At 46.0% G+C, this 12114-nt stretch overlaps 1 protein-coding gene across 5 annotated transcripts in view; it reads right to left on the reverse strand.

The window, feature by feature from the left end:
* RHCE (Rh blood group CcEe antigens) overlaps positions 1 to 12114 on the reverse strand; it is a 58354-nt gene that overhangs the window by 2332 nt on the left and 43908 nt on the right. For 4 of the 5 annotated variants that reach the window (XM_010355715.2, XM_010355711.2, XM_030942599.1 and 1 more), the window contains one exon: positions 6951 to 7024. The exons of the other annotated variant lie outside the window; for it this stretch is intronic. In XM_010355715.2, the coding sequence (XP_010354017.1) occupies positions 6951 to 7024 (74 nt within the window). The remainder of the gene's footprint in view (positions 1 to 6950; positions 7025 to 12114) is intronic. 5 annotated transcript variants of the gene reach the window in all.

Raw genomic sequence — 12114 nt, forward strand, 5'->3', positions numbered from 1 at the left:
CTGGAGTGCAGCAGTACAATCTTAGCTCACTGCAGCCTCCGCTTCCCGGGTTCAAGCAATTCTCCTGCCTCAGCGCCCCGAGTAGCTGGGATTACAGGCACCCGCCACCATGCCCAGCTAATTTTTGTATTTATTTTTTAGTAGAGACGGGGTTTCACCATGTTGGTCAGGCTGGTATCAAACTCCTGAACTGAGGTGATCCACCCGTCTCGGCCTCCCAAACTGCTGGGATCACAGGCCTGAGCCACCGTGCTCGACCTACATGCCAGTCTTTCAAGTGTTTGAAGAGCCTTCTTAGGTCTCCTTTGGCCTTCTCTTCTGCAAGTTGTGCATGCAGTGAATGCTGAAGTGCTGCCACACCACAGCCCAACATACAACATCGCTGCATGTGGCGTAAACTTGGACCACGGAACTCTGAAACCGGAAATCCGGGTAGCTAACACTTGTTTGCTAACATTTCACATACATTATCTCCTTTAAACCCTAACAACACAGTGAGAGAGTTACTGTTATCTCCGTGTCAGAGATGACGAGACTGAAGCTACAAGATCACAGAGCTGGCAGTGGTAGAACCCAGATCTGTCTGACTCCAGAGCACAAACTCGTAGAACATGGGATTTGATCTCATTTTATAGAGGAAGAAACTGAGCCCCAGATAAGTGACCTGTCCAAGGGCACCAGCCTGCCAGTGGGTGAACTAGGACTAGAATTCAGATCTGCCTCCCAGAACGCTGGCCCTCAGCAAGGCTAGGGGAGTCTGTTGGCAGGCTGCTGATGTGTTTTCCTACTTTACTTTTTCTTCTTTTTTTAAAATATATATATTTTTTGAGACAGAGTCTCCCTCTGTCGCCCAGGCTGGAGTGCAGTGACACGATCTCAGCTCACTGCAACTTCCCCCCAGGGGTTCAAGTAATTCTGCCTCAGCTTCCCAAGTAGCTGGGATTACAGGTGTGCACCACCACACCCAGCTAATGTTTTTGTATGATTTTGCTTTGCTTTGTTTTGTTTTGAGATGGCGTCTCCCTCTGTCCCCCAGGCTGGAGTGCAGTGGCACGATCTTGGCTCTGCAACTTCTGCCTCCCCATTTCAAGCCATTTTCCTGCCTCAGCCTCCTGAATATCTGGGACTACTGGTGTGCGCCACCACACCTGGCTAATTTTTGCATTTTTAGTAGAGACAGGGTTTCACCATGTTGGCCAAGCTGTTCTTGAACTCCTGACCTCAAGTGATCTGCCCACCTCAGCCTCCCAAAGTATTGGGATTACAGATGTGAGCCTCTGCACCTGGCCTGTTTTCCTACTTTACTTTAAAAGCTGGCTTTCCTTGTGTTGTTGAACAACCATTTGTTGGACCCTTACTGTGTCTCTAGAACATTTATTTGAAATCAGAAGTACGGGTGATACCACTGTAACAAGAGGTTTTTAAAACTTTGCATAAAACAGCAAGAGGGACTCTTAACACACTTTGTTATGTTTTTGTACCAAAACAGTAGTGTTTATATTTCTTGGCAATAAAATCATTTTTAAAAATAAACTGCAAATACTCAGAAGTCAATGGATAATCTTCAGCACATTGCAGTTACTTCAGAATCCGCCCTACACTCAATCCAATCACGCTACTTCACTCTCAAACTTTCATTGTAGGAATCCCTTCCCCATTCAAACCTTTGGGAGTTTCCCATTTGCCTCAAGGATGAAACTGAAGTGGCTCTAGCCACCTTTCAGCCTTTTCACACAATGCCTAGCCAGGTTGCTCATGCTGCTTCTGTTCCCTGCCCCTTGCTTGGAATGCCTTGCACTTCCTGCTGCTCAGCCAAATCCAACGCAACTCCATGCTCCGTTCTCGCTGACCTCCCTATGACCTCTCCCGCCTCGCATTCCAGCAGCTACTGCCAGGATTGCTTGTTTCATTTTACATTATTTATATTTATTTATTTGTATTTTTTTTTTTTTTTTTTTTTTTTTTTGAAACAGAGTCTCGCTCTGTCGCCCACGCTGGAGTGCAGTGGCACGATCTCAGCTCACTGCAACCTCTGCCTCCCGGGTTCAAGTGATTTTTCTGCCTCAGCCTCCTGAGTAGCTGGGGTTATAGTCGCGCACCACCACACCTGGCTAATTTTTTATATTTTTGGTAGAGACGTGGTTTCACCATATTGGCCAGGCTGGTCTCAAACTCCTGACCTCAGGTGATCTGCCCACCTCAGCCTCCCAAAATGCTGGGATTACAGGCGTGAGCCACCATGCCCGGCCAGAACTTCAGTTTATGACACAATCTTTCATGTGTCTTCTGCTTTCATTAAAAGAATAAACCTTTCCCTTCTTTATTTCAGTTTAATAAACCATGGATTTTATTTCATGCTTAGCAAAGCACAAGGGCTCACTGACATGCACTTCTTAAAACTAATTCCGGCCGGTCGCCTGTAATTCCAGCACTTTGGGAGGCTGAGGCCGGCGGATCACTTCAGCCTGGCCAACGTGGTGAAACCCCATCTCTACTAAAACTCCAAAAATTAGCCGTGGTGGCAGGCACCTGTAGTCCCAGCTACTCAGGAGGCTGAAGCAGGAGAATCGCTTGAACCTGGGAGGCAGAGGTTGCAGTGAGCCGAGATCACACCATTACATTCTAGCCTGAGCTACAAAGCAAGACTCTTGTCTCAAAAAAAAAAAAAAAAAAAAGTAATAAAATAATAAACAAACTGAATTTTTGTAAATAAGTATCTGGTGAGGACCACTGCAGGAGGATAGGAGATTAGCATATCTGGCTCCTGGAGACCCATAACTATATTAGAATTGTCTCTCTGGTACTTCACACCGTGTCACAAATTGGGTAATACATGTAGTGGAATGAATTAGCAAATGAATGAGTGCATTTTAATAAACCATCGGAGGATGAGATGGTTGCCCTTGGGGAGTGGTGAGTGCGCCCTCCTAGAAGTGCCAGGTGTGGTCTGGCCAACCAGTGAAGCAGTGGCTGAGCTGGCTTTAATGTTCTTCCAACCCTGGCAGTCAGTTCCATGAAATTCAGTAAGAGTATTTAAAATGTCTTGTTGGATGGTTTGCAAAGAAATAAAATTTTTTTTAAAAATCACCCCTGGATTTATCAGCTTTGCAAGTTTGCATCCTTGCCTCTTTAATGGATATTTGGCTTTCAACTGCAAGCTGAGAATGGTACACTGCCGAATAAATGGTCCTACTCAACTGCGAGAAAACAAGTCAGAAGATTTCTGGGGGTGGGGTGGGGGTGGAATAACTTTTCTCTAGTAATTGTACTCAACACATATGTGGGGTGTCTTTGGAGCCAAAAGACATCAAGTTTCTTCTTTTCTATGCATTAGTTCTGTCATTTTGGGCAAGTTACTTAATCTCTCTAGGCCTCCGTTTCATCATCTTCAAGACTGAGATACTTACTTTTTTTTTTTTTTTTTTTTTTTGAGATGGAGCCTTGCTCTGTCACCCAGGCTGGAGTGCAGTGGCACAATCTCGGCTCACTGCAATCTCCACATCCCAGGCTCAAGCAATTCTCCTGCCTCAGCTTCCTAAGTAGCTGGGATTACAAGCATCCGCGACCATGCCTGGCTTTTTTTTGTTTTGTATTTTTAGTAGAGACAGGGTTTCACCACATTGGCCAGGCTAGTTGCAAACTCCTGACCTCAAGTGATTTGCCCACTTCAGGCTCCCAAAGTGCTGGGATTATAGGCATGAGCCACCTCACCTGGGCGAGATACTTACTTTTATGCAGGGTTGTTGTGAGGATAAAAGCAGGTAATGTGGAAAAGCACCTAGCACAAAATCAGGAACTGTAGGCTTGCAATATGATAGCTCTTATGCTCACACATTCCTTCGTGGTTGGCTAAATCCCTAGTAATAAACTTTCACATTCATGTGGTGGTTTGCATTTTACAGAATGTTGTTACAGACATTATTACCTCACTTGATCTTTAAAATAACCCACTTTTTTAGATACTGCAAAGATTACTACTCTTATTTTACCAGTGAAAGAGGTCGAGGAACTTGACTACATAATACATACATTACATAATATAATACAATACATTTACACTACATTACATAATACATGACATTACAGAATGATGGCTAACATCGGGTTTCCTCATTCCAAATGCACACTCTTTCTAGTTTACCTGTTGCTGCAGTGGCTAGTGTTAGATAGGGTTCCTCGGATTTCCTTAATTTATCCAGCAAATTTTTTTTCAGAGACAGGGTCTTACTGTGTCACCCAGGCTGGAGTGCAGTGGCAGGATCATGGTTCTCTGCAGCCTTGGCCTCCTGGGGTCAAGAGATCCTTCTGTCTCAGTAATCCCCAAAGTGCCGGGATTACACGTGTGGGCCACTGAACCTGACCTATCCAGCAAATACTTATTGCAACTCAAGTGACTGAGCTGGAGATCTATCCTGTTTGTGGTATCCTTGGTTGATTAGCGTAGTACTTGGTATAGAATAGTTATTCAATATATACTTGAGGAATGAATGAATAGATTAAACCAATTTTCTGAGTTCTTTCAATACAGTACCCTGATTCTGCTAAATAGGCAAGAACCCTTGCAGGGGACAAAGAGAGATTGGCTGTTGGGAGAAGCTAGGAGCTGACAGCTGCAGAGAGAAGCTGATAAAGTCAGTTACACGCAACAACACGGATGAGTCTTAGAGTAATCACGCTGAGCAAAAGAAGCCAGACAAAGGGGAGGATGTGCTGCATGATTCCCTTTGTATAACATTACAGAGGGCTGGGCACAGTGGCTCACACCTATAATCCCAGCACTTTGAGAAGCCAAGGCAGGAGGATTGCTTGAACCCAGGAGTTCGAGACCAGCCTAGGTAATACGGTGAAACCCCATCTCTACAAAAAAAAAAAAAAAAAAAAAATACAAAAATTAGCCTGGCATGGTGGCATACACCTGTGGTCCTAGCTACTCAGGAGGTGAGAGGGGCGGATCACCTGAACCTGGGGAGGTTGAGGCTACAGTGAGCCACGATGGCATCACTGCACTACAGTCTGGGTGACAGAGTGAGACCCTGTCTCAAACAAAAAAATTACAGAAAATGCAAACCATCTACAGTGACAGAAAGTAGTTCAGTGGTTGCCTGTGGGTGGAACCAGGTGGATAGGGAGGGAGGAATTTCAAAGGAGCAGGAGGAAGTGTGTGGAAGTGATGAGTGTGCTCCTTGTTTTGATGGTGGTGTTGGTCTCTTGGGTGTATAAATACGTTAAAATGTATCAAATTATATACTTTAAATATGTGCAGTTGTTTTGTTTTTGAGACAAAGTCTTGCTCTGTCACCCAGGCAGGAGTGCAGTGGCATGATTTGGGCTCACTGCAAACTTCGCTTCCCAGGTTCAAGTGATTCTCCTGCCTCAGCCTCCCGAGTAGCCGGGATTACAGACGCCTGCCATCACGTCTGGCTGATTTTTATATTTTTAGTGGAGACAGAGTCTCACCATGTTGCCCAGGCTGGTCTCAAACTCCTGATCGCAAGTGATCCACCCGCTTTGGCCTCCCAAAGTGCTGGGATTACAGGCATAAGCCACCACACCCGGCCTAAATATGTACAATTGATTGCCAGTTATACCTCAAAAAGCTATTTGAAGCGGAAGAAGAAGAGAAAGGAGAGGAAGGAGAAGGAAAAGAAGGGGCAGGGTCTCTCCTCAGGTTCTCTCTGCTTGAGCCCTCAGGCACAGGTGTCCAGGCCCATAATAAGGCTGCTTCTCTGTCCCTTTAGTGAGCGACATCTTGGATGCTGGGTGGGGCAAACATTGGCCTGGGACTCAGAAGGCCTGGGTTCTGGCTTGGCTGTGCCACTCACAAAGGTACAACACCGGGCGGCAGTCTGACCTCTGTTGGCCTGGACTTGCTGTGACAATACAGGTCCCTGCTGGTCTAGCCTACCCACAGCATTGACTAGAGGATGGCCTAAGGGGACACATCAGAGTGCTGCGTGAACTATGAGTGTAGGTCAAAGGGAGAAGAGTGGGAGGGGGGCAGGGAGTGAGCCCCAACCTTCTTTACTTTCTTTCTAGCACAGTCTCAACAACAAACACTACAATGTAACACAGGACCCTCAGCAGCTGCTGAGTTGTTTGAGTTCTATGTCCCTTTGCTAAGTGATCTCAGACTCCTGTACAACAAATTTTTTTGTGCCTGCCTGTTATCATTTATCAAGAGCTGTGTTCAGGACTCAGCCTGGATACTCACACACTGTAAGATTTTTTTTTTTTTTTTTTTTTTGAGACAGAGTGTCAACTCGTGTCACCCAGGCTGGAGTGCAGTGGCGCAATCTTGGCTCACTGCAGCCTCCGCCTCCTGATTTCAAGCGATTCTCCTGCCTCAGCCTCCCGAGTAACTGGAATTACAGGCATGTGCCACCACGCCCCGCTAACTTTTGTATTTTTAGTAGAGATGGGGTTTCAACATGTTGGCCAGGCTGGTCTCAAACTCCTGGCCTCAGGTGATCGCCCCACCTCGGCCTCCCAAAGTGCTGGGATTACAGGCGTGAGCCACTGCGCCCGGCCAGCTGTAAGATCTTGGTAAGTCATATCTCTACTCTTAGCATCTGTCAAAAAAGGGGTTGGACTCCAAGGCTTGAGGTTTCTTCCTGCTCTTGCCTTGCGGGGTTCTGCCACCTGAATGTCAAACTATTTGGCTACGTTGAGGACTGCAGATGGGAAGGGGAAGTGCAGCCAGTGGTAGCTGTCTCATCCCTGACTGTGAATGAATTTGAGGCATCAGGGAAATGGTGACCTTTGCCACCTCCCCGCCATCCTCCCCAACACACGCATATCATGGATTTGTTCCTCCTCCAGTTCCTCCTGCTGTTCCTTACTTCATTTTTGTTTCCATTTTACTCAAAAACAGCAAGTCAATATATATACCCAGGTATGTTTTTAAGTTCACGCACTCAAAATCTATCACATTAATAGGTGAAAAATCTTACCTTCCAGAAGGCTTGGTCATCAAAATATTTAGCCACATGAGGTCCTTTCCATATTTTGAGATTTAGAAGCAAACCTGTTTAAATGCATAATTAAATGTTAAAACTTTTGGAGCACAGGATTTTTAATCTCAAGATTAATCAAAATATTGTGTGTCAAAATGACAGTATCTCAATAGAAATCCTTTTTCTCCCACAATTGAAAGACAAATAAATGGAAGCCCTGTCATTCCTGGACCAGCTTAATTCTGTAGACATTTTATTTTATTTTATTTTTATTTTATTTTATTTATTTTGAGACAGAGTCTCGCTCTATCGCCCAGGCTGGAGTACAATGGCGTAATCTCAGCTCACTGCAACCTCTGCCTCCCAGTTTCAAGCGATTCTCCTGCCTCAGCCTCCCAAGTAGCTGGGATTATAGGTGCCTGCCACCACATCCAGCTAACTTTTTTTTTTTTTTTTTTAAATTTAGTAGAGACAGGGTTTCACCATGTTGGCCAGGCTAGTCTGGAACTCCTGACCTCAGGTGATCCACCTACCTTGGCCTCCCAAAGTGCTAGTATTACAGGCATGACCCATAGCATCTGGCCGATTCTGTAGACATTTTTTTTTTTTTTAAAGAACTGGGAATGGCAGTGCACTGAGCAGTACATGAGAACCACACATCTGATGCCCTTCCCCAGAAGGAGTAGAAGGGCCCCCTGAAAGCTGATCCATGTCAGACATACAGGCTACTACAGAGGATGACTCCAATTGGGTGCTCCTATAGGTCTGTCTTCTCTGGCTCCAGTCAACTCCCGGGAACCTCAGTTTAAGATTCCACTTGTGTAGTTAGGAAAGTAGTTTATAACGTGCTTTGGTGCCTGCCCTTCCTTTTCCCCATCTTTTTAAGTATCTTTTATTTTTTGTTTTTAGGACAGGGTCTCATTCTGTTATCCAGGCTGGTGTGCAGTGGCACAATCACAGTTCATTGCAGCCTCAAACTCCCGGGCTCAAGCAATCCTCCCACCTCAGCCTCCCAAGTAGTTGGGACCACAAGTGTGTGCTACCATAACCAGCTCATTTTTTTTTTTTTTTTTTTTGTATTTTTTGCGGAGACAGGGTTTCGCCGTGTTGCCCAGGCTGGTCTTGAACACCTGAGCTCAAGTGATCTGCCCGCCTTTGCCTTCCAAAGGGTGCGATTACAGGTGTGAGCCACTGTGCCCAGCCTCCATTTTCTGTCTACTCTCTGGCCAGATAGCTTGGCCATATATATTCCTCCAGCTTCTGGAAGTTGGCTGAATTTCATGGGACACATGGAACGAGTGCTTCCTTTCACAGGAAGCAAGGAAACGCTCCTGATAGATTTATCTGTGTATTATTAGGGATGATCAGTTCCAGCATGGTTAACATGAATGGGCGAGTGCTTAGTGAGATTAGAATTTCCCTTTCGTGGTGCTTCCCTTAGGTGATATTGGCATGCAGGGTACAACCAGCATATGATGCAGTTAGCTTGAATTACTCAGTAATGATCTCTGGCGCCTGCATGAATTTTCCAGATAGCTGAGGCTTACTCATCACTCAGGAATATCTGTCTAAAATATATTTTGTCTTCTGAGACAACACTAAACACATTTAGACTTTTTCTAAAAAAAAAAAATCAGAACCATCACTAGGAATACCCACTTATAACGTGCCATATAATGTGGAAAAGGTGTGTAGCCATGGAGGGTTGTTGGTCTAATCTCTGAGCAGCCCAAGCGTTTTGTGTTCTTGTGTCCAGTTTTAAGAATTTCTCGGCCGGGCGCAGTGGCTCACACCTGTAATCCCAGCACTTTGGGAGACCAAGGCGGGCAGATCACCTGAGGTCGGGAGTTCAAGACCAGTGTGACCAACATGGAGAAACCCTGTCTCTACTAAAAATACAAAATTAGCCGGGCGTAGTGGTGCATGCCTGTAATCCCAGCTACTCAGGAGACTGAGGCAGGAGAATCGCTTGAACCTGGGAGGCGGAGGTTACACGGTGAGCCGAGATAGCGCCAGGCACTCCAGCCTGGGCAACAAAAGCAAAACTCTGTCTCAAACAAACAAACAAAAAAAGAATTTATCTTCTGTTAGGCTCTTTGCTTTCACTTCTAACTTCTGCTGGTGTACTTTACCTCTAGAAACCTAGCCCACCTCTAATCTGCTATTTCTAATCTACCTGAGCTGAGAAATCCAGTAACTATGCTTGATAGGATTGTTTCTTAAATAAGTATAGACAGGCTCCAAATAGGTCAATTAACAAGTTAAATGCTTGGCTTCTGGGAGTCCATTTGGTGCAATTTTGGCTGCTTGAGGGAATTTTTCCCCCTTCCATTGTCCAAGTTGTTTTGTTTCCTTTTCTGAGATAGGGTCTCGCTCTGTTGTCCAGGCTGGTATGCAATGGCACGATCTCAGCTCACTGCAACTTCTGCCTCCAGGCTCAACTGATCCTCCCATCTCAGCCTCCAGAGTAGCTGGGACTACAGGTGTACCACCACATCTGGCTAATTTTTGTATCTTTTGTAAAGATGGGGGTCTCACTATGTTGCCCTGGCTGGTCTTGAACTCCTGGCCTCAAGCTATTCTCCTGCTTCAGCTTCCCAAAGTGCTGGGATTACAAGTATGAGCCACCCAAGTTGTTTTTAATCACCAGTTCACTAATGTCAAAAACGACATATAAAGAGGAAAGCCTGTTGGTCTTAACTCTTAAAGGAGCAATATGATTGTCTTTTCCTCTGTTCATCTTTTTTGACTCCAGTGAAGCATAAGACCCCTAGGGCCAGGCACGGTGGCTCATGCCTGTAATCCCAACACTTTGGGAGGCCGAGACAGGCTGATCACGAGGTCAGAAGATCGAGACCATCCTGGCTAACACGGTGAAATCCCGTCTCTACTAAAAATACAAAAAACTAGCCGGGCGAGGTGGCGGGCGCCTGTAGTCCCAGCTACTCGGGAGGCTGAGGCAGGAGAATGGCGTGAACCTGGGAGGCGGAGCTTGCAGTGAGCTGAGATCGCGCCACTGCACTCCAGCCCGGGCGACAGAGCGGAGACTCCGTCTCCAAAAAAAAAAAAAAAAGACCTCCAGGTACTTTGCAAGACAGAGTACAAGTCAGCACCACTTTGAACATACCAGTGATAACAGTGAACAGTGTGATTCCCGGGATAGAGTTGCCAAATAAAATGCAGGATACCCAATTCATTTTGAATTTAAAAACAGACACCTTGCAGTTTTGCTAAATCTGGCAGCCTTTCCCAGGGTTGGATTGCCAGCTGCCACGAACTGAACGTTAACTTACGGAATTAACTCTACTCCGCCTCTGCTTCTTCACACAGACTCTGCCGAAAGCGAAGACCCAACACTGGTATATTAAAGGAATTCTAGCCAATCTCACGCTCAAAGATTACCCAGGTAACTCCAAAAAGTACCTCCATATAGTTTGTTAAAGCTGGAAGGAAGCCAGCTTAGTTATTACAATCCTTTCATTTTACAGAGAAGCTAACCAAGGCTCAGAGGGAGTGGTGACATACCCGACGTCACACAACTCATAGTGTCTAACGCCATTTATCTCTTATTTGGCATCCGCCTCCTGCTTAGGGACACGTATATGGGTGTCTAACCAATAAAAGACGTTTGCTTATAGAATAAAGGTGAACAGTTCTGGATGGAATGTATATTTTCTTTCTTTTCTTTTTTTGAGACAGTCTCACTCTCGCCTAGGCTGGACGGCAGTGGTGCAACCTCAGCTCATTGTAACCTCCACCTCTTGGGATCAAGCCATTTCCCTACTTCAGCCTCCCAAGTAGCTGGGACTACAGGCACACGCCACCATGCCTGGCTAATTTTTGTATTTCTGGTAGAGACAGGGTTTTGCCATGTTGGTCAGGCTGGTCTCCAACTCCTGACCTCAGGTGATCTGCCCGCCTCAGCCTTCCAAAGTGCTGGGATTACAGGCGTGAGCCACTGCTCCCGGCCTGAATGTGTTTTTTCTTTTTTTCTTTTTTCCTTTTTTTTTTTTTTTTTGAGACGGAGTCTCACTCTGTCGCCCAGGCTGGAGTGCAGTGGCCGGATCTCAGCTCACTGCAAGCTCCACCTCCCAGGTTTACGCCATTCTCCTGCCTCAGCCTCCCAAGTAGCTGGGACTACAGGCGCCTGCCACCTCGCCCGACTAGTTTTTTTATTTTTTTAGTAGAGACGGGGTTTCACCGTGTTGGCCAGGATGGTCTCGATCTCCTGACCTCGTGATCCGCCCGTCTCGGCCTCCCAAAGTGCTGGGATTACAGGCTTGAGCCACCGCGCCCCGGCTTTTTTTTTTTTTTTTTTTTTTAGACAGAGTCTCGGCTCACTGCAATCTCTGCCTCCCGGGTTCAAGCAATTCTCCTGCCTCAGCCTCCCAAGCAGCTGGGATTATAGGCGCCCGCCACCACGCCTGGCTAATTTTTGTATTTTTAGTAGAGACGGGGTTTCACCATGTTGGCCAGGCTGGTCTTGAACTCCTGATCTCAGGTGATCTTCCCAGTTCGGTCTCCCAAAGTGCTGGGATTACAGGTGTGAGCCACTGCACATAGCCACATATTTTCACCTGGCATATAAGTAAAACTGGCTAATTAGCAACTCCCCAAGATTTTTTGCTGTTCTATTGTATTGCAAGAGCAGAAACATACTTTACTCCTTTGTTGAAAGATCTCCAATGGCTTCCCATCTTTTATAAGGGCCTGCTCCTCACTACCATTCTGCCCTCAACCCCTGCCACTCCTTCTCACTCCATTCACACCAACCACACTGGTCTCCTTACTGTTCCCTCAACACACAAAGCATGGTCCTGCCTCAGGGCCTTTGCACTTGCTATCCTATTTTCATGGAAGGTTCTTCCCATAACTAAATGCATGGCATATCTCCCTCCTCTTCACTGGGGCCTTTGCTTAAAAGCCAACTACTCAGATAAGCCCTCCCTGACCACCCCTCTAAAAGAACACCCCATCCCACATTGACTCTGTGTCTCTCTAGTTTGCTCTGTCTTCACAGCCACTTATTACCATCTGACATAGTAGACACTTATTTGTCTATTTATTGTTAATACTTTCCCCGCTAGAAGGTCAATTCTAAGAAGTCAGAGAATTTGTTTTGCTCACGGCTGTGTCCCCAGTGCCTGGCTCATAGTAGATA

This window comes from Rhinopithecus roxellana, chromosome 12 (assembly GCF_007565055.1).
Source record: "Rhinopithecus roxellana isolate Shanxi Qingling chromosome 12, ASM756505v1, whole genome shotgun sequence".
Classification (NCBI taxonomy): Eukaryota; Metazoa; Chordata; class Mammalia; order Primates; family Cercopithecidae; genus Rhinopithecus; species Rhinopithecus roxellana.